General features: G+C 37.4%; 1 protein-coding gene across 4 annotated transcripts in view; it reads left to right on the forward strand.

Moving 5' to 3' along the window:
- The window catches only part of mitfb (melanocyte inducing transcription factor b), a 54,412-nt gene extending 33,909 nt beyond the window's left edge, over window positions 1–20,503 (forward strand). For 3 of the 4 annotated variants that reach the window (XM_081387218.1, XM_081387221.1, XM_081387219.1), the window contains exons 3-10: window positions 7,346–7,576; window positions 9,414–9,509; window positions 10,727–10,844; window positions 10,971–11,063; window positions 12,880–12,936; window positions 13,120–13,195; window positions 13,332–13,479; window positions 19,014–20,503. In XM_081387218.1, the coding sequence (XP_081243344.1) occupies window positions 7,346–7,576; window positions 9,414–9,509; window positions 10,727–10,844; window positions 10,971–11,063; window positions 12,880–12,936; window positions 13,120–13,195; window positions 13,332–13,479; window positions 19,014–19,436 (1,242 nt within the window). In that variant the 3' untranslated portion in view covers window positions 19,437–20,503. The remainder of the gene's footprint in view (window positions 1–7,345; window positions 7,577–9,413; window positions 9,510–10,726; window positions 10,845–10,970; window positions 11,064–12,879; window positions 12,937–13,119; window positions 13,196–13,331; window positions 13,480–19,013) is intronic. The other variant, XM_081387220.1, reaches the window with a different exon arrangement.
- The last annotated feature ends 477 nt before the right edge of the window (window positions 20,504–20,980 follow it).

Genomic DNA, 20,980 nt, shown 5'->3' on the forward strand with positions numbered 1-20,980 from the left:
GCATTAGTACGACTTACTGACTGTAACATTATAGCCAAAAGCAGAAGTATTTGAAAAATGGTTTTTAATTTCTATTCATTCATAAATGAGTGGAGTTTAGTTTTTTTAGTTTAGATTTATGGACCTAACCTTGAAATCCACTGTTTATATTTTATCCATGATGCATTTTATTAACATTAGAAATATATATATATATATATATATATATATATATATATATATATATATATATATATTTCTAATGTTAATAAAATGTATATATGTATATATATATATTGGAATCTATGCATGATAGGTTTAGTCCAGGTAAGATTTCTTTATCAAGGAATTTACTTGGCAGTTGCGGAAACTGAAATCCATTAAGAAATATAAAAGGTGGGGTTACACTTTATTTTAGTTAATTATCTTAAATTATACATTTAATTACTGATTAATATTACACTGTAAAAATATTTTTTCAAAGCGGCAAATACAACAAAGGTTAGTGGAGAACGTTTTACAAGAAAATACTATTTCAGTCTTTCTGCTTAAACATGTAATGTTTGATTCAGTGTGTTACTTGCTGTTACTTGTAAAATTTGGCAACAATTTTTAAGTGAAAATTGTTTCTACAACAATTTTCATTCAGTGTAATGACAACATAACAACATGAACTTTCTGTAGGGTTAAAGTTAGGATTAGGGTTTGGTTCACGGTTATTTGCATGTACTTTTGCATGATGTTATTACTATATTAAGTACTTGTAACGTGTAATAATGGATTCAGATAACAATTTTTTTTCTATTACGATAGTTACGATCTGTGTCAGATTAGCGTTTATTCTTATCCTATATTCTTATCGTGTCGTGGACAAGAAACATGTCAGACTACACGTTGCTTCCCGACCAATCATTGTTTGCCATCTTTAATGATATGCATGATGTCATTGAGGAGGCGGAACTAGGACTGACTTCTGGAAACAAGAGCGTAAACAAACAATGGTTGTACTAGCATAATGCTAATTCCAGCACTCACCGGGTTGCTGAAGCGCCTCAACTATCGTACTCCATCATTTATCTTTTTCACATAGGTAGAAGTATTGTTGTAGAAGTATTGTTGCATATAGGTAGAAGTATTGTAGAAGTATTGTTGCACATAGGAGGAAGTATTGTAGAAGTATTGAAAGCTCCACGAATCTTTCCTCCATTGCATAATTCCACCTAGCAGCACCAATACCATCGTCTTTCTCTCGTTTCATAGTTTAAAAGCTCTTTACAGAAGAGCTTCTCTGCTCTTATTGGTTAATATCGGCTGATATCATGTAGTCTGAACCAGGCATAACAAGAACACTGTCAAATAAAGTGTTACCAGGTGGACTTAATTACAAAAAGTTATAAATAAATATAATGAGAATGAGTCAAAACTTAGACATATAATAAAAGTATTTAGAAAAATATAGTAAAAAATATTAGAAAATTAGAGAACATGCAATTGATTGTGAATACAATGGTTGAACCCATTTTAAACTAAGCTCTGATTGTGTCTTTGATAGACTTTAACCGTTTAAATCATTTCCCACTGAAACCCATAAATGACAGATTTTAGTAATACAAGAGGGGATGAAAGCTTTTCCTTTTTTTTTTTTATGAGAATAAAAATGAGCAAACGATCAAAAGAAAGAAGAAAAAAAAGAAAGCGCAAAAGCTTTGAGTCTGCCCGTCTCTGACTAGCTTAGTCGCCCCTTTCCCAAAGCGACGCAGAGGTGTACCAGGCAGAGCCGCTGGACTTGAAAAGTGAAAACATTAAGCTCAGATGAGTTTGTCTAAAGACTGATTGGCCCCTAATTAGCCAAGTGACCTTTGATCTTTTCATAAATAAGTACGGGATCAGGTTTAGAAGGGAGACAAAGGCAAGAACAGTCTTAGCACACACCAAACGCTAATTCAGCAAAGAATGCCTGTAATTAGGAGCGACTGTTTCATTCCCCGGCATATTTAACATTGGGAAAAGGGAAAATAAGCTGAAAAAGTGGGATCATAGTCGAGGGATCAATTTCACCATTGGCTATTCACAATATTCCAAAGGTGGGGGGATAACAAAACACAAGAAAAATGTTTAGCGACACAGCTTATGGATTTGACTTTTGACATCGCCTAACACCGTCCTCTTAAACGTATGGTTTGTACTAGCTCGTGAAACGTACTAGATTTCTTTGTTGCCAGTTGCTTGCCATTGTATCGAAATCCAAATCTGCGAAGTCTTCTCATAATATCCTCAACAGAAGTGCTCTGTTCTGATATGTGAGAGCTTTGATGGGAAGATTTTCAGTGAATCTTTGTTTAATTTTGATCTGATGGTTTCATAAGACTTAATATAGCACTCATGTAAGTATTTTTTTTAACTTGAAGTGAACCCTGGGTATTAAGACTTGTATGGCCTAATATAACGTAAATGATGTCTCTTACTGAAATATGTATTCGAAAGATTTAAGTTATTTAAAAAATCCAAATCGTTTTATATTATTTTGGACAATGGGGGGCGCCATTTTAGGTGCGCAGTGCATTCTGCGTCGATGACATCAAATGGTTGCACTCGGTGAGCTACTGACGCTACCTGTTGCTGTTTTTACCGCAAAAAAATAAAAATACTGATACGATCCCTCATTGTGAGGCTTTTGGTTGTAATTTTCTGTCGAAGAGCAACAAGAGAAGTGCTGTAAGTCTTCACTGCTTTCCTAGCGATAAGAAGAGGAGAAAAGAACGGGAAGAAGTCTGGACGAATAAAACTTAATTGTTGAGCAGTTACAAACATTTTTTTCTCTTTGCGTTTCCAAAAAAAAAAAAAAAGGAAAATACATGAACTTGCTACACGCTTAAGTCGCTGCCTGTTCTTCAACGAGTGCCGAAATTACTCATTTTGGCTTTATACTTTTGGCATAAAGTTAATTGATAAAAAATAATTGTTCTCTCCACTTTAGCCCTGATGCATTTGAGGCTTTTAGTAGATCACAACTACTGAAAGAGCTTACAGGTGGCGATGGATATAAGCGTATAAGCTTAAGCTTAAACCAAATGCCGTAACATCGATTTTTCCCCACAATGAGCTAAACGCCCCCGGATATCGAGTGAAATCTGCGCTGAGAAACGGCAGAGATAAGAAACGGCAGATGCCGTCCTGGAAACATGTAAAAATGCTGCCGCTTGTCATGATGCCACAGAAGGAGAAAGTTCAAGCTTATTTGCGGAACTGGTGATACCGACCCTAAATATTATGTGTATAGAATGTGTGTGTTTGTGTTTCATCAGCTATCACCCACTGAAAAAAAAAAAAAAACATACCCGTCGACCACTTGTAAGAACCCCTAGAGCACCAACCAATCAATGAGAGTCTTGTCCATGTTAAGCAAAAACATTTTTATATCGTTCATCACTGCACTAGTGCAAGAGTTCGGTCATATTGTAAAACCCCAAACAATGCGTCTCATTCTTGGAGTCTCAGCATTGAGAAGGATGTTCTTGTGGCAGTATCTGGCCGGGGGCAAAGACCGCCACACAAGTCAAGCAAAGACGAGACGATGAAGACAAATCTTTGTTAGTTGCCTTTTGCCCTCTCAATTGCTAAATTTGATTGAGAAACTTTCAGCTGCAGGAACTGGTTTGTTATTGAACTTTCGATCTGCCACTTTATTGGGCACATAATCCATTGTTTCATTTAATGTTATTAGTGTAAATAGTAAGTATGTGGTTACTATGTAATGTAAATAGTAACGTTCGAACAGGAAATGCATAATTTACTCAGCTTTATGTGATTCCAGACTTGCACAAGTTTAGCAGAGTATCTGAGCTGCTATTTTTACTGTCAAGCACCAAAAATAACCAAAAAAATAATAATATCTCATTTGTTAACAATAAAATATGGCATTCAAAGTCCAAGTTTTTACAGTAACCTTTAAGTAATCTTAAAAACCTTTAATGCTCAATTTAACTTTGTAATTAAGCTTTATTAGCACTACAGACACATGGTTAATGGTATCATTTGGACTCATGTGGTTTCATTCTTAAGGTCTCATGATTGTTTATGGATCCCATTCAAATGTATGCATATGTAGCATAACACATAGATTTCCTTTGAATAGATAGATATATAGAGACATATAGAGATAGTCCTTTGAATGTGCTCCACTTCATTCTCGCCTTAGGGTAGAGTTTTTATAGCTTTATGGTTGAAACTTTGACATCCACAACCTCCTTAACTTCCAGTCTATCTCCTCAGGCCATGCTGAGAACAGTCCCCTCTTATTTAAAGGAAAGTCTGCTACTATCCCAACATACATTGCAATTTAAATGTTTGGGGACAGTCAGATAAACGGAGGCACTTATATTCGCCGTTGAACTTTTTTTTTTAAACGACAGGGGGTCGAGTAAATTGTCTTCTAAACCATCCAGCATTGTTGAGAAGTCAGGTACTCAAAACTTGTAACTTAAGCCTTAAAACTTAAAAAAACTTAAAAAGGCACGTACAAATCCAAAGTTAGCTTCACTTCCTGTCTCCTGAGATGTCTTCATCTGATACATTTTTGAATATCCCACAATCCTCTGCTTTCATTCTGTGACAGTTGAGCTAAAATAATGATGTCGTCTGAAAGTTGCTGGTCAGTTTGTGTGTAAATGTACGTATTTGACCAATGTTTTCTATTTTTTAATGTTATATATAGTGAGAAATTAGGATTGTAGTAATTAAATATTCGCTTGGTTATCACCAAAGCTCTCTCTATTTTGCTATAGATCAGTAAAATGTTACGCTTTTTCGTGAGGTACCTTTGAGCGCAAACGCTGCCCACAAAGTCATTGTCTGATAGGTCAGCGAGGTCACAAGACAATGTGATGATGTAATTTTTCCGCGTGCACATTCATGCTCGTTCAGATGCAGCGAATATACACCAGGCTACTCTCCGTCTCGCGCACAGACGTGAATGCGCTCGACATGTGCAGTTTTTTATACCCTACCAGAAACCAGAGGGCAGCGCTGCCTGAGTCGTGTCATTTACAGGACATTCGCTCGCAAGGATAGAACAAGAAAAGTAGCGGATCTGCCATTGCATGCAAAGTTTAGAACAAGAACCCAAACAAAACCGATGACGAAGGATATCACTTTTGCCTTGATAACCAATCACATTACAGCCTTGACGTCATTAAATTTCATTTAGAGTTGTGCGACAGATAGATCAATCCAAAACAAACGTTTAATGGCAAACATGTTGAAGATTAGCCAATGGGCTGTTGATTCATTAAATGATATTTGCACATCAGCACTAAAATACCGGTAAATTCTGTGATGTCAGTCATCAGAAATGATCTTTAAACGCTGTGCCGTTGTCTTCATGAGGAGAAGCGCTTTAGTTTCTCTCTGTTCAATTTGACAAAAAAGTTTGACGTCTGAGTGAAAGGCATATGATCAAACAGAACGCGTTTTTGCTCTTTAAAACACGAGACGCACATAATAGTATCCAACTGCAGATCCGCAGCGCTGATGAAAGGAAAAGAAGGCTGGGTCTCGTGCGCAAAACAATGAAAAAGCTGCGAGACGTGGCCAAACGGTCAAAAATTCCTACGCATATTTACATAGAAAACTATTAAAAAGCTTACTGTAAACAGCGCAGAGTAATCACGTCATCTTCATAAGAACTTGATTGGCCCAAAGAAGACTTCTTACGTCAGCGTGTCCTGACCTCGTACACGATCATACCGCTAATCTTCATTATGCGTTCACACCGCGCACATTACCGGTAATTTGCTGGTAATGTTACAACTTCCCTTACAAAAAAACTTCCCAGTATTTTTGAAAAGTTCCTGTTCACACATGATCTCTTACCAGCAATTTACCAGTAAAGACTGTATGTGTGAAAGGGTCTATTGTTAAACAAACAGTTAAGCATCTAGATTTTGCCAGTTCCAAACTCACCACCACAATGCTACGTTGTTCTGAATGATTTTCATTACAAGGCCCTTTGGGCAGTTTTGCTATGCGTTTACTAATGGGTTTGGGTCAATTTAAGCACATTGCTGTGTGGTCACTAGGGATTTGAGTGGTTGCTAGGTGGTCTCTGACTGTCCCAATCTAAAAAGTCTCTAAAGCCGGGGACACTCTTAACGACTGGCTGAAACATTCGAAGACTGAACTGAACACACACTTACAGACTGTTTCCAATGACTGGAGCAGATTTTAAACACCAACTGTGTCTCTGACTCGGCACGTTTGGGCATGATCAGTCGTAAGTATCAAATTACATTCATAATCGGCCTAACAGTCAGGCTTAAGTCTCTATGATATTCTGATTTCTAGATAAATTTGTTGAATCATAAGTAAAATAAATGAAGGTCTCAACAATAAGGACTGGCCGATGGCCCGGGGTCAGTGTAAACAGCGCTTGGGACAGTAGAGGGATCTGTCACTTACCCGATCGGGCCATTGCTGCATCGCCGCTGAAGTTTATCATTAACACGTGTTTTTGAGTGCAAGAAGACGTGAACTCTGTACTCACGGTTGGAGAAGTTTTGTGAAAGCCACGTCTCAGAAAGCATGCAAATACTGAAATGGTTCGTCTTTCACATTTTCTTGCGCTTGAACCGACACCTTCACACACAATTTATTTTCATCACGCCTGGACATCTTTCAGTTTACAGACATTTCCTTTAACCCTAACTCTTACATCAACGCAATTTTTGGACCCTATTTTTCCTGACTTTTTTAGAGTGAGTGTTGTTATACTGTTAACGTTCAGTTTAGTCATGCGTACTTCACCATTCCTCAGAGAACAGCTGGAAATGTGACGGTTTAGCTGTCAAAGATAGATTGCACGTGTGTTTCGTCAGCCTTTCTGACGTTTATAGCGCTGAGATCTGAATTACCCCACTCTGGCTTGAATTAGACAGGCAAAGACTCTCTTCTGTAAATAGGATGGAGGTGGGAGACGTTTGTTGCTCTGGATCTGCAGAAAGACTCCATTGTTTTAACCTGACGCTGACGTCAAAGTTGCTTCATAAAAAGCAGAAAGCCATATTTTGACAAAAAACAGCACGTCAGTAGTGTTTTGTTATGTCTTGCACTAATTCTTCAACAGGCAAAACTAATCAGTTATTCACCCCTTTTTAGGCACAACCATCTGCAATCATTATCGGTCAAGTCAATTTAGTAGATAGTAGCTTCAAACAGTGTTTGTTCAAGCTCAAGGATTCGTTCACAGCACATCGTTCTGTCTGGAGAACGTCATGTATAATGTGCCATTACTTAGCATTCAGCGAACTGTGATTCTAACTCTTCCTCTCTCTCTCTCTCTCTCTCTCTCTCTCTCTCTCTCTGTCTTAAGGTTCAAACGCATCTGGAAAATCCCACTAAGTATCACATCCAGCAGGCTCAGAGGCAGCAGGTGAAGGCGTATCTGTCCACCACACTGGGAGGAAAGCTCGGGTCGCAGGCGTTGAGCTTGCCGTGTCCCAGCCAGGCCAGCGATCACGGGGGAATGCCTCCGGGGCCGGGCAACAGCGCCCCCAACAGTCCTATGGCCTTACTGACACTCAACCCCAACTGCGAGAAAGAGGTAACGACACCGTTTCAATTACTATAAAGAATACTGAAATATTTTACTTCAACCCTTTCTGAAAATAATGGGTAACACTTTAGTTAACAGTAATTTCAACATTTACTAATACATTATTAAAACCAAAAACTTGTATTTGCACTTGTATGAACAAACAATGAACAGCTATATTTTTATTAAATAACGTTAACAAAGATTAATAAATACTGTAACAAATGTATTGTTACATTAACTAATGCTAACAAATGAAACCTTATTGTAAAGTTTTACTATATTATTTAATGGATGGGCAGGTTAACATTTAATAACTAACATTAACAATGATGAATAAACTGTAAGAAATGTTATATTAACTTTATTATGATCAGAATTTGGCTTAAACAACATGAAAGCATGGATCCATCCTGCCTTGTATCAGCGGTTCAGGCTGCTGGTGGTGTAATGGTGTGTGGTGTAATGTGTGTATCTTGGCACACTTTGAGCTTCTCAGTACTAATCAGCATCAATTAAACACCACAGCTGACCTGAGTATTGTTGCTGACCATGTCCATCCCTTTATGATTGTCTTTTTTATTTTTTTATTTTGTTGATGAGAGTTGAAAACTGTTTAACTTTTGGTAAAACGCTGCATTCGTCACTGTCACTTTTTACCCAGCCGTCCAATCACAGTGGAGGAAGGGCGGGACAAATACCACACCGACCAACCGTCCTCCTTGTTCAGTGACTGAACAACAATGGAGAAGTTAATATTGCTGGTTACTGCATTTTTATATTCAGTAATATTATTAATAACATATACTGTTAACATATTACTGCCTGGCATTTTCCTTATCATAGTAACCAGCTGCTCCTCCAGAGCGCTCTCAAGTGCCACTAGCTGGCCATTTTCAGAAGAGCGCCTGGCATTTTTTTGCTGGCTAAAAATGTTTTGGTGGACACACGATCATTTTTATTTATTATTAGGCATATGGCCTATTGGTCTCTTTTGTATTTATGTAATATGCTGGAGTCAAACTTGAGAAGGAAGTCCAGAAGATTCCACAGCGTTCCTGGACACATACTTTATGTAGTTGTAACTCATAGGCGGGATTATGCTAATTGTGGATGAGCGTTCACGCGCGCCATATTTGCGAATGATTGTAATTCTCTAACATACACACGTTTAGGCTAACTATCAAATCGGATGAAACATAATAAATATGTGATTTGAACCCTTGAATAGTCTTGAAAATAAAGTCATAATTGAATGATGGTACAAAACAGGTACAAAACCCATTTACATTTACCATTTCCTTTTAAATTTGTGGTGACATATTTTCCGGAGGTTCTGTCAGGGTTTAAGATGAAAACATGGATGTCGGGATCCTGAGACAGAAAACCTATAAACAAGCCTAGACAGAGGTGACAGGATCCTGACAGGTTCACGTGGCAAACTCACAAATCCATCAACATCAGGAAATGATGTATTAATAGATAGACATTATAAAGATGTTAATCAATAAAACTGATTTCATTGAAGGAGCAAAGCCAACAGCTCTGTGAAGTGTCTCTGAAACAGCTGGTGTGGACTGCGTCACTGCTCACGGTGTGATCAAGAGAGAGAGAGAGCGCTAAAATATGTGTTAATAGATTAGAGCGAGCTTGGCACTGGCAGGTTGAGTGGCTTTGGGATGTGCTTCAGTACATCGGATTCATCCGAGTGATTTTCAGCGTTGGAAATGGATGGATTTGAACTGTTGTGTTATTTCCAGCACACTAGATACTTCACAATGTTACACTGTACCTCAGCGGATGACCTCTGACAGCTCTTGACCTGATCGCCTTTGATTTCTCTCAGATGGATGATGTCATTGATGACATAATAAGTCTGGAATCCAGTTACAATGATGATATCATGGGACTCTCCTTGGACCCCGGACTTCAGATGAACACGGTAGAGAAATATTTGACTTTTTTCTATAACCTTTCTTATTCGTTTTTACATCTTCAGCTCTTGTAAATACTAATGTGAGTACGTGGAAGAACATCAAGATTTTGTGTAATAGTGCTGATTAGCACAAACACATGGATTGTGCCAAACCCCTCAGTAGTGACTGAAGGAATTTTTAAGAGCCCTATAAAACAGTAGTGATATAATTATTTATTTTATTTTATTTTACTTGCAAAAACAGTAATAATACCAATGAAATATGTATTTATTTTTTTTTCTTTGTTAATAGTGAGAATGCCGACCCTAAACTAAAGTGTGACCTGAATTTATTTATTTATTTATTGCCTAAAATAGTAGTAATATAATAGTAATGCATGTTTTTATTTAATTTTGCCTGCAAAAAACAATTAATATTATGAAATATTTATTTAATTTGATCTTATTTTAAATTTATTTTGCCTAAAAAAATAGCAGTAATATAATAGTAATAGGTATGCATTTATTAAATTTAGCTTGCAAAGAAACAGTTAATATAATGAAATATTTATTATTTTATTTTGTTTTAATTTACTTTTAATTATTTTGCTTGCAAAAAAAGTAAACTGTTAATATAATTAATTTTTTTATTCATTGTATATTATTTTGCCTCCAAAAAAATAGTAGTAATATAATAGTAATACATATGTATTTATTTAATTTTGCTTGCAAAAATTTGTTAATATGATGAAATATTTTTTATTTGATTTCTAATTTGATTTTGCCTCCAAAAAACAAAATGTAAGACATCTACCTGTAGGGGCTAACAATGCTAACCAGCCAAACCCTGATCTCTTGCTCCAAAAGTGACTCAAGAATGTATTCAAATTAGCAGTGAATTTCATGAGACTTTTTCTCCTTCTAGCTTCTCGCACAATCAGAGCTGTTGTTGGTGTCGGTATTGTTGAAAGTAGCGTGATCTAATGAAATAGTCTGTCAATGAAATAGTGAAGTATAGTGATGAACATTCTATCATTTTCTCACTCTCATGTCCTTGGAAATCCATAGGACTTATTTGTAGTTCAATTTGCTCTTTTCCACGCAATGACAGTTAATGGGGATTGAGAATAATGTCAAGCTTCAAAAAGGACAAGAGGAGTCTTGTGAAGCCATAGACGCACTTCACAATATGATACACTTCAGTAAAATGAGACCATGATATGTATATGGTCTTGTGTTTCTAGATTCCTGTGTCGGGGAACCTCTTGGACCTGTACAGTAACCCAGGGATGCCTCCTCCTGGACTCTCTATTAGTAACTCGTGCCCTGCTAACCTGCCCAACATTAAAAGGGAATTCTCTGGTAAGTGTTGTTTATTTAACAACGGATGAGTCGGTTAATGCCATTCTGTAGAGGATGTGCTGGATTGTGTTTCACCTGTTAAAGTCATGTGAATGATGATAAGACTTGTGCTCGTATACTTCACAGTTACTCCATCCCCAGCGATGATGCACATGATGGACAAGCCCAGCTCCTGTAGCAACTTTGAGAACTATCAAAGGCCTGAAGGGTTTCCTGTGGGTACGTTCAAAGATTCCTCTCCTTTCCTGCATGACTGTGTCCTCTCTGAAACAATTTAATGGATTTGATTTACACATGAACATGCTCATATAGGTACATAAGATGTGTAAAATTAAATGTGTGTGTGTGTGTGTATATTTAATTACATGATCTAATCTAATTAATTACATGATGTGCCAATTAAATAATCACACATCAAATTTGGCTGAGAAATTACCCCCAAAAGATAATTTAAAGTCATTATTGTTTTAAATTAGAAAAGCATCAAATATTTGATTCATCAATGAATTTATAATATTACACATAAACTTTTAGGATTTTGAATTGGTATTTAGATATATTTACAGACAAAACAGTTTTGGTTACCAACATTCTACATATCTTCTATGTTTCGCAAAAGAAAGAAAGTCATACAGGTTTGAAATGACATGAGGATGAGTAAATGTAAATAAACCATTTTCATTTTTGAAAACTATCCCCAAAATATGACTTTTAAATGAAGTGATACTCTAAGTAAGAAAGTAAAACTGCCAGTAGGTGGCGGTAAATGTCTAAATGAGTAAGTCATTGAATCATTCATTTGATTCGTTCAGGAATGAAGTAAATGGCTCTCTTTATGAACGGATCATTAAATCAGTGGTTCACCCGATTGATTTGCTCAAAACACTGATTCATTCATAAAGCTCTGGCTTTACAGGTGGTATTTTTGTTGGAAACATTTAGCAAAAACATGCAATATTGTGACTTATGGCTCGTTTCCACTGAGCGGTACGGTACAGTACGATTCGGGACGGTAAACCCTGATCCGGCTTGCGTTTCCACCTCCAACAGTACCATTACTTGATAGGCATGGTGTATGCCAGAAAGAAGCGACCGACGTCATTCTCGCGCAGTAAACAGTAAACAATGGAGGACAAACCGCAGATCTTGAGATCTTGTTCTTGCTTCTCGGCATGTGGCTGTTTGTCACAAGACCAAAAATAAATTGTGTTTTTGTCATTCCCTTGTAACATGTGCAAGTGACGATTCTCTGTCAACCAATCAACGATCTGCAGTGAGTCTAGCTCCACCCCTTAGGTACTGGACTACTGTGCTAGGTACCCCAAAGGAAGGGTCCCATAAAAGTGGTACGGTTCGGTATTTTGGGACCATTCCCAACTTCTGAGAATCGAAACGGAAATGATTGCGTACCGTACTGTACTGTACTGTACCGTTCCGCTCGGTGGAAACGAGCCGTAAATATATCACAATATTGACTTCTTATTTATTGAACTGTTATTAAATCAGTGTCAAATAAGAAACACCATGGCAGGTTTTAATTTAAAGCCAGCAAATCACTGAGGACGCGGGACAATGATGACAATACATGAGAGCGTAGGCGCCAAAGCTGCTGCGGATCCGCTTACCAAAACCCTCTGTACCTGGCAGATTTGAAGAAAATTACTGTCATTTGTCAAATAAATTAATGACAGAGAGTTGCATACGTAATACCAACATTTTTATCATAAAAGCTTTATGGTACACCTCAAACGAGGGAATTTATAGCAATTTATAATGTTAATATTAGTTAGAGAGTCTACAAATGGCTCGGGTATGCAGAGCATTCATGGTACTGTATTTTATTCCCAAAAGAAAATCGTTGGTCGTATTCTGTAGAGGAAGTGATCTAGATTTTGTGGAAAAGAGATTTGGGTTGGAGAAAATAAACTACAAAAGTCGACTGCAGTGACATTTCAAGGGTGCCAATTTGACATCTGTGAAATTAATAAACGTCCTGCTTTCAGTTTCTCCTCTCACCTCCCTTTGTCTTTTTTAGGGGCAGAAGTTCGCGCTCTCGCAAAGGAAAGGCAAAAAAAGGACAACCATAACTTAAGTGAGTTTCAAAACAAGACGGGAGCCTGCTTCCAATTACCAAAGACAGTCATTTTTACTCGTCCCTCAGTTTGTAAAAATAAGAAAAAATTGCAAAGTTTTTGTCTGTGTCCCACAGACTTTGTAAGTAGAGTGCCTTAAATGTGATTTGTGTAGTATAACATGAATGTTTCATCTGTTTCAGTTGAAAGGCGACGAAGATTCAACATTAACGATCGAATCAAAGAACTGGGGACTCTGATTCCGAGATCAAATGACCCGTAAGGACAACGATGTTCAATACATACGCAGTTACAAATAACCAGATGAATACATGCTATTATTGCTGCAGATGCTGATGCTGTTCATATCAGAGTTCTATCTGTTGTCAGCTGAGGACGTGCTTGTGTTCCTCAGGGACATGCGTTGGAACAAGGGCACTATTCTTAAGGCCTCTGTGGATTACATCAGGAAACTTCAGAGAGAGCAGCAGCGCAGCAAGGAGCTGGAGAACCGTCAGAAGAAGCTGGAGCACGCCAACCGTCACCTGATACTCAGGATACAGGTCAGTTCAGACAGACCCCAGTCTGGCCCACACCTCGGCCAGTGTGTGCAATGGCATCTAAATCGTCTAGAGAAACAGCACAGTGACCATAATTACCCTTGCGGAAAAGAAGTACGAGTTTGCATACTTTTAAAAAGAGTACTTATTATATACTTTAAAAGAATATACTTAACCCTTGAGCTTCAATTTCAATATCGAGGACAAAAATGTCATGAAAATTTGAAGCTTGGGAGCACAGACTTAAGTTGGGTCTAATTTTAAAGAAGACCCTTGGCAGAATAAAAAAGTTAAACCAATTTTTAAGTTTATGAAAATGATTCATGAACAATATTTTATAAAATATATATTTTCTAAAACATTTTGAACTCTAAAACTGCTAGAAAATCAAAGCCATAAATCTTAACAAGTCGTGTTCCAAATTTGAGAAAGCCTTGCCAACAGAATGAAAGCCTATTATAACAGATTGCATCATTTTATAGTTAAATGCCCGGGAATTTAATTATGCAGTTTTAATGGATTTCAGTGGGGACAATTTTGTCCTTAAAGGGTTACTTCAGGATTTAGCATTAAGCTTTGTATTAGTAGAAAACCTGTAGTATTTCGAATTACCATGCTTTCCCCCCTCATATCCCCCTGAGAGGAGAGATTTATGTATTTTTTGTCTGGAAAAAATCCTCCGATGACGCAAAAATCGTCATTTTGCGTCATCGGAGGATTTTCTGTCCAGAGGCTAAAGACTACAGCCAGTAGATGGCGTTGTTCCGCATGTTTACAACCTGCCCATAGAGGGTGGGATCTCACTCACAGAATGTACACACAGTGTCAGCCGTCTTTCTTTGGAAGCTAAGCTAGCATGCTCTTGTTCTGTGGAGAAAGCTGAATAATAGGAGAAAGCTGAGTAAGTAGGGGTTACCATCTTCCTTTTCCCGGACTTGTCCGGTGGGCGAGACTGTTAAAAATGTCCGGGATTCGGCTTTTGCGTTCTGCGGTCGCCATTCATTGTTTACATGCACACCTCTCGTTTCAATCTAACTGAATTAATTCCGATCTGTGAATCTGACTGTAGTGTTTACATGAACGCTAAACAAGTGATCGGTTGATGTGCGTTTTACCCTTGCTAAGAAAATTTCCGCTCCTCCGTGAGAGATGCGAGACCCGGCGCGTCTCAGTAATGACACCACCGGCCTCGCGCCGTTCTCCCGCGGCCGTCAGCCTCGTCCTGCTCGCCACAGTAAACATGATGAATGGCGACTGTAGAACGCAAAAGCCGAATCCCGGACATTTTGGGTCTCTAAATCCCTGGCAAACTCATCACTTACTTAGGCTAGCCTTGTTGTTTTCAACTGTGCTCTCTAACCGGTAGGCGTGGCCTCCTAAGGCAGCGAAGCAAGTGCATTCTGGGAGTTGTTGTCTTTCATCCACATAAGCCAGAAATACATTTTCTGGCTTTTCTCAGTCTAGAAAGCTCCAAATTCAAAAATTTCTCCACATTTCTTCTAATGACCTATTTTAAATACACATTCATCTTCCCAGAGGTGAAGTATCCCTTTAAGGTCCTGAGTTGAACTATTTTGTGTACCTAGTGCAAAATTGTTTTGTTTTTTGTAAAGGAAATGGAGGTGAAATAGTAAAATTCCTATAAAAATACACACCTGTGCCAAAATTTATGCTGTTGGCATTAACACAGGCAAAATGATAAAAAATCTAAACTGAAAAAGACAAAAATGTCCATAAGGTCGCACAAGGGTTTAGTGTTCCTAAATGCAAGTTATTTACAATAAAATGAAAATGTATTATAGTTCAAAATTAAATTAAGTGAAATTAGCTGAACTTAAGAGAGCTTTTTTAACACAATCTTTATTTCATAATTCTATTTTTTATATATATGGTTAAATTGTACTGCTGAATGTACTGACAAGCATTTATGTTAAACTAAAATATACTTAATGTAATTTCTATTGAAACTTGTATGACATGTATTAAAATCATGTATATTTGTAATTAAATGGGCTGCCAATTTAATGCATTCATTTAATTAATTAGTTACGGAAAAATAACACGTTAAAATAATTTAGAGCATCTATCTTTCATTCAGGCAACAACTATAGAATTCAGTTAGAATGACTCTAGAATATCAAGATATCAGTGCAAAAATTCCCCTTTCTGAGTTTTTGTCTCATATTTACTGTATATCATCTGACATAGTTAAGCAATATCACACGAGTAACAAGCACAATATCACACGAGTGCTGTTTTTATTCTGAATAGCACATTTCAGTTATTCATTCATCCTTACGTGACCTTCTTGGGTCATAGGGCTGGAGCCTATCCCAGTTTCTTAGTCCAGAGGCAGGGGAAAGCACCCTGGACAGATGGACAGTCCATTACAGGGAAATCACACACACACTCACACACAAGCAATTTTACCAGCATGTCCTTGGACTGTGGGGGAAACCGGAGCTCCAGGAGAAAAAACTCCTGGCTCGAACCAGGGATCTTCTTGTTGTGAGGCAACAGTGCTAACACTGAGCCACCGTTCTTCCCTGATTTTATAGTTCAATAACTATCAACAGTTCAATAAATAAGAAGTTAATATTATGTTATATTTTAGACACAATACTGTCCGTTTTTTCCAACAAAAATATTACCTATAAAGCCAGAGCTGAACTGTCGTGCGTCTCAGAGCAACACACAGCGGTGTTTCGTTTCTGAATTAATCTGTGTTTTGAGCGAATCAGTCATGTGAACCAATGATTCAATGGCTCATTCATAAAGAGAGCCATCAAGTGTGTTCAACTTGAAATGGTGCTGCGCAGAGCGAACGGTATGTGACATCAAAGTACCGCGAGAGAGCCATTCGAAAGCATACATTAATCGCTCTCACGGTACTTTGACGTCATAGACTTAATGACACACACCTAATGACTTCATTCCTGAATGAATCAGCCGTTTGAATAAATCGAAGGAATGAAAGAATCAATGACTTACTCATTTAGACATTTACCGCCACTTACTGGCAGTTTTAGTTTCTTATCTTAAGTATCATTTCATAAAAAAAAAATATTTCATATTTTGGGGATAGTTTGCCCAAAAATGATACTTCTGTTTATTTACATTTACTCACTCTCGTGTCGTCTTATACCTGTATGACTTTCTTTCTTTTGCAGAACATAGAAGATATTATGAAGAATGTTGGTAACCAAAACTGTTTTTGTCTGTAAATATATCTAAATATCAATTCAGATGCAGCTCCTGAAAAAAAAAAAAAATCATGGCCGTTGTAGCCTAAAAGTTTATGTGTAATAAATTCTATGTTGAACCAAATAAAATATGTCTTTCTAAAGCTACATTTTGTAATGTCTATTTGATGCTTTTCTCATTTAACACAATAATGACTTTAAATTATTTTTTGCGATTAGTTAGATTAATTAATCGGCACATCATTTAATTATTTAGATGAAAAAATGTAATCGCTTGACGGCCCCTGTAATTAAACATTTGTATGAATGAAGTTGCAATTTAGTACATTTAAAATGGATTAAATTTAAATATGGAATAACACACTACAGTTAAAATTATAATCAAGTACTTTACATGTGCTTTACTATGTTAGTCAACACATCAAAATAAGCGTACTTCTCATGAAAAAAGATTATTAAAACACAATGATTTAAAGGCACAATATGTACGATTTTTGGATTAAAATATTCAAAAACCACTAGAACAATGTTATATATATTTTGTCAACGTGTGTACTTACATTTTCACAAATGTTTCCAACATTGTTTAAATCCAGAGAAAACAGCTATTTTAACCAGTGTAACGGTCAGTGTCATTGCGCCGCATTGCGTCCGCGTTACCCTCGGTTTCCGATTTCGTAGAAACCATGGAAACACAAAAGAACGCTTGAATATATTATGTTTTACTAGACTGCAAATACTCACAACGCAACCAAATACAGAAACGCACTGCAAATACTCACAACGCAACCAAATACAGAAGCACGCTGCAAATACTCACAACGCAACCAAATACAGAAGTGCACTGCAAATACTCACAACGCAAACAAATAAAGAAGTGCACTGCAAATACTCACAACACAACCAAATACAGAAATGCGCTGCAAATACTCACAACGCAACCAAATACAGAAGTGCACTGCAAATACTCACAACGCAACCAAATACAGAAGTGCACTGCAAATACTCACAACGCAAACAAATAAAGAAGTGCACTGCAAATACTCACAACACAACCAAATACAGAAATGCGCTGCAAATACTCACAACGCAACCAAATACAGAAATGCGCTGCAAATACTCACAACGCAACCAAATACAGAAGTGCACTGCAAATACTCACAACGCAACCAAATACAGAAGCGCACAGTGCGCACTGCAAATACTCGCAACGCAAACAAATACAGAAACGCACTGCAAATACTCACAACGCAACCAAATACAGAAGCGCACAGTGCGCACTGCAAATACTCACAACGCAACCAAATACAGAAGTGCACTGCAAATACTCACAACGCAACCAAATACAGAAGTGCACTGCAAATACTCACAACGCAACCAAATACAGAAGCGCACAGTGTGCACTGCAAATACTCGCAACGCAAACAAATACAGAAACGCACTGCAAATACTCACAACGCAACCAAATACAGAAGCGCACAGTGCGCACTGCAAATACTCACAACGCAACCAAATACAGAAGTGCACTGCAAATACTCACAACGCAACCAAATACAGAAGTGCACTGCAAATACTCACAACGCAACCAAATACAGAAGCGCACAGTGCGCACTGCAAATACTCGCAACGCAAACAAATACAGAAACGCACTGCAAATACTCACAACGCAACCAAATACAGAAGCGCACAGTGCGCACTGCAAATACTCACAACGCAACCAAATACAGAAGCGCAAAGTGCGCACTGCAAATACTCACAACGCAACCAAATACAGAAGTGCACTGCAAATACTCACAACGCAACCAAATACAGAAGCGCACAGTGCACACTGCAAATACTCACAACGCAACCAAATACAGAAGCGCACAGTGCGCACTGCAAATACTCGCAACGCAAACAAATACAGAAACGCGCTGCAAATACTCACAACGCAACCAAATACAGAAACGTGCTGCAAATACTCACAACACAACCAAACACAGAAACGCGCTGCAAATACTCACAACACAACGCAATACAGAAACGCGCTGTAAATACTCGATGCATATATAATCAGGAATCATGATGTTAAAATAAACAAAATTGTGAGTTGTGAGTATTTTGCAGTGCGTTTCTGTATTTGGTTGCGTTGCACATGTGTTGTTAAACTGATGATGTTTTCTTAATTTGCTGGTGTATTATCTATTTGCATGTGTTGGCCACCGTATATAATCCATAAAAAATAAGAATAGTCAGTTTTGATTTCAATGTGGCTTTAAGATTTCACTAAAGTTAATTACAGTTTATGTTACAGTTAATGTTTTGTTGTCTGTCCATTGCTCAATGTTAATCCAGGAGTTGGAAATGCAGGCTCGTGCTCATGGTCTGGCCATCGCCTCGTCTACACTCTGTCCATCAGATCTAGCAGCCCGGGGCATAAAACAGGAGACGGTCCTGGGGGACTGCAGCCAGGACATGTACCCTCACACGCACCCCTCTTGCACTGGCATGGGCCGCTCCAGCACCCTAGACCTTAACGACGGTACAATCACCTTTAACGACTCCCATGGTACAGGCTCTAGCGCTTCTGCAGACGCAGGGGCTTATGGTCTCATTTCTAAGGCAAATGCCGCTAAACTTGACGACATCCTGATGGATGACACATTGTCGTCTGTAGCAACAAGCGACCCACTACTCACCTCCGTCTCATCCGGAGCCATGAATGACAGAAGCCGTAAGGACAGCGTGAACATGGAGGAAAACGAGCATGTTTGTTAGTACAGCGAAAACCTTCTTTTAGGGCCGCTGGTCGTTGCGTTTTTCTTATAACGCAACTGATGCTTGGGATTGCTAAAGAGGAAGCACGGCCTGTTTTGTCAAGTGCAAAGTAATATTATTTTTTTATGTTTACACTTTATTTTATTGTATTTTAACCGTATCCCACTTTTGTCTACCCAAAATTCATTGTGGTATAATAACTCAAATTATGCATAATATCACAATAATCAAGGTCAGTATCATAAAATGATTGATTTTTGTAACTTGGCATAGGTATATTTAGAATATAATTTAATCAACTTTGGGATAATAGAGTGGTGCAGGGATGATGTCAAACCCATAAGACCAATTTGTTGCTGGTTCCCTCAAGATTTTCCTATAGGTTTTTATAATAGGGTTTTTCAGTTTATGAATAAAATAAGGTAAACATAACTTGAAGATACTTTACTTAAAAATACTTTACTTAAGATACTACTTTGCTCTACATGTAAATTACAAACACCCATACCGAAAATGCAAAATTTGAAGCAGTTATGTTTATTTTTGAAAAGTATCTAGATAAAACAGTTTGGGGTGTGAGTGTGTGCAGTGTACGTTTTTGAGTAAAATGTGCTCATTTACTCATAAATTGACAAACTCCATAGGAAAATATAAAGGCAACCAGTGGCAAATTAGTTTTACCTGCACCAATCTATATAAAAGTGCACTTGAATGGTGATTTTTTTTCGGGGTGGGGTGGGGGGGTTGTACAGTAACATGTTTGCGCACAGTTTAGAAACTTATTTCTCTTTTATATGTATATCCTTTTAAAGGAATGATTTAAGCATAATGCTTCCCTTTTAACATAATGTAGATTTAATATCTAATGGCCTGCTGCCCAGTTAACACAACCCCCCACGAGATGCACTTAAAAAGATTCAAAAGAATAATTGAAAATTATGTTAAGTACTCAATCTCATGTTGTTCTAAACTATGATGTAGGTTTTCTGTTGAATACAGATATTTTGAAGAATCACTATTGTTTTTTTACATATAACAATTCATAATTACCATGTCCATTATGCTCCAAAAAAGAAATCATAAAATTAGTCCATGGCACTTTTATATGACAGATATGAAATCTGTGTGAGAGAAACAGATTGGAATTTAAGCTGATTATAAAATGTTCCTTTTGTGTTACACAAAAATAACAGCAAACCAGTTTCTGACAACATGTGTGTGAGTACATTTTCCTTTTTCGGTGAAATATGCCTTTAACGTAGCTGAATAAATCAAAATGATAATTATAATTCATAAATGTCGCACAAAATTCTGTTTAATGTCGTTCTAACATCACTGAATGTTTAAGCAACATTTTAAGCAAATTCTCTAAAAATCGAATCTTCCAGATGAAAACGCATTCAACCACTAGAAGATGTCTAGGCAAAGTGTGTTTGCTATCAGGATGATCCGAAACAGCTGACCATAAATTATTTCACTCAATTATTAATCAATATTCTCTCAGTATTAATTTATTCATGTTTTTAAGAATTTCACTTAGATTT

Source organism: Scardinius erythrophthalmus, assembly GCF_964197995.2.
Source record: "Scardinius erythrophthalmus genome assembly, chromosome: 15".
NCBI classification, from domain to species: domain Eukaryota; kingdom Metazoa; phylum Chordata; class Actinopteri; order Cypriniformes; family Leuciscidae; genus Scardinius; species Scardinius erythrophthalmus.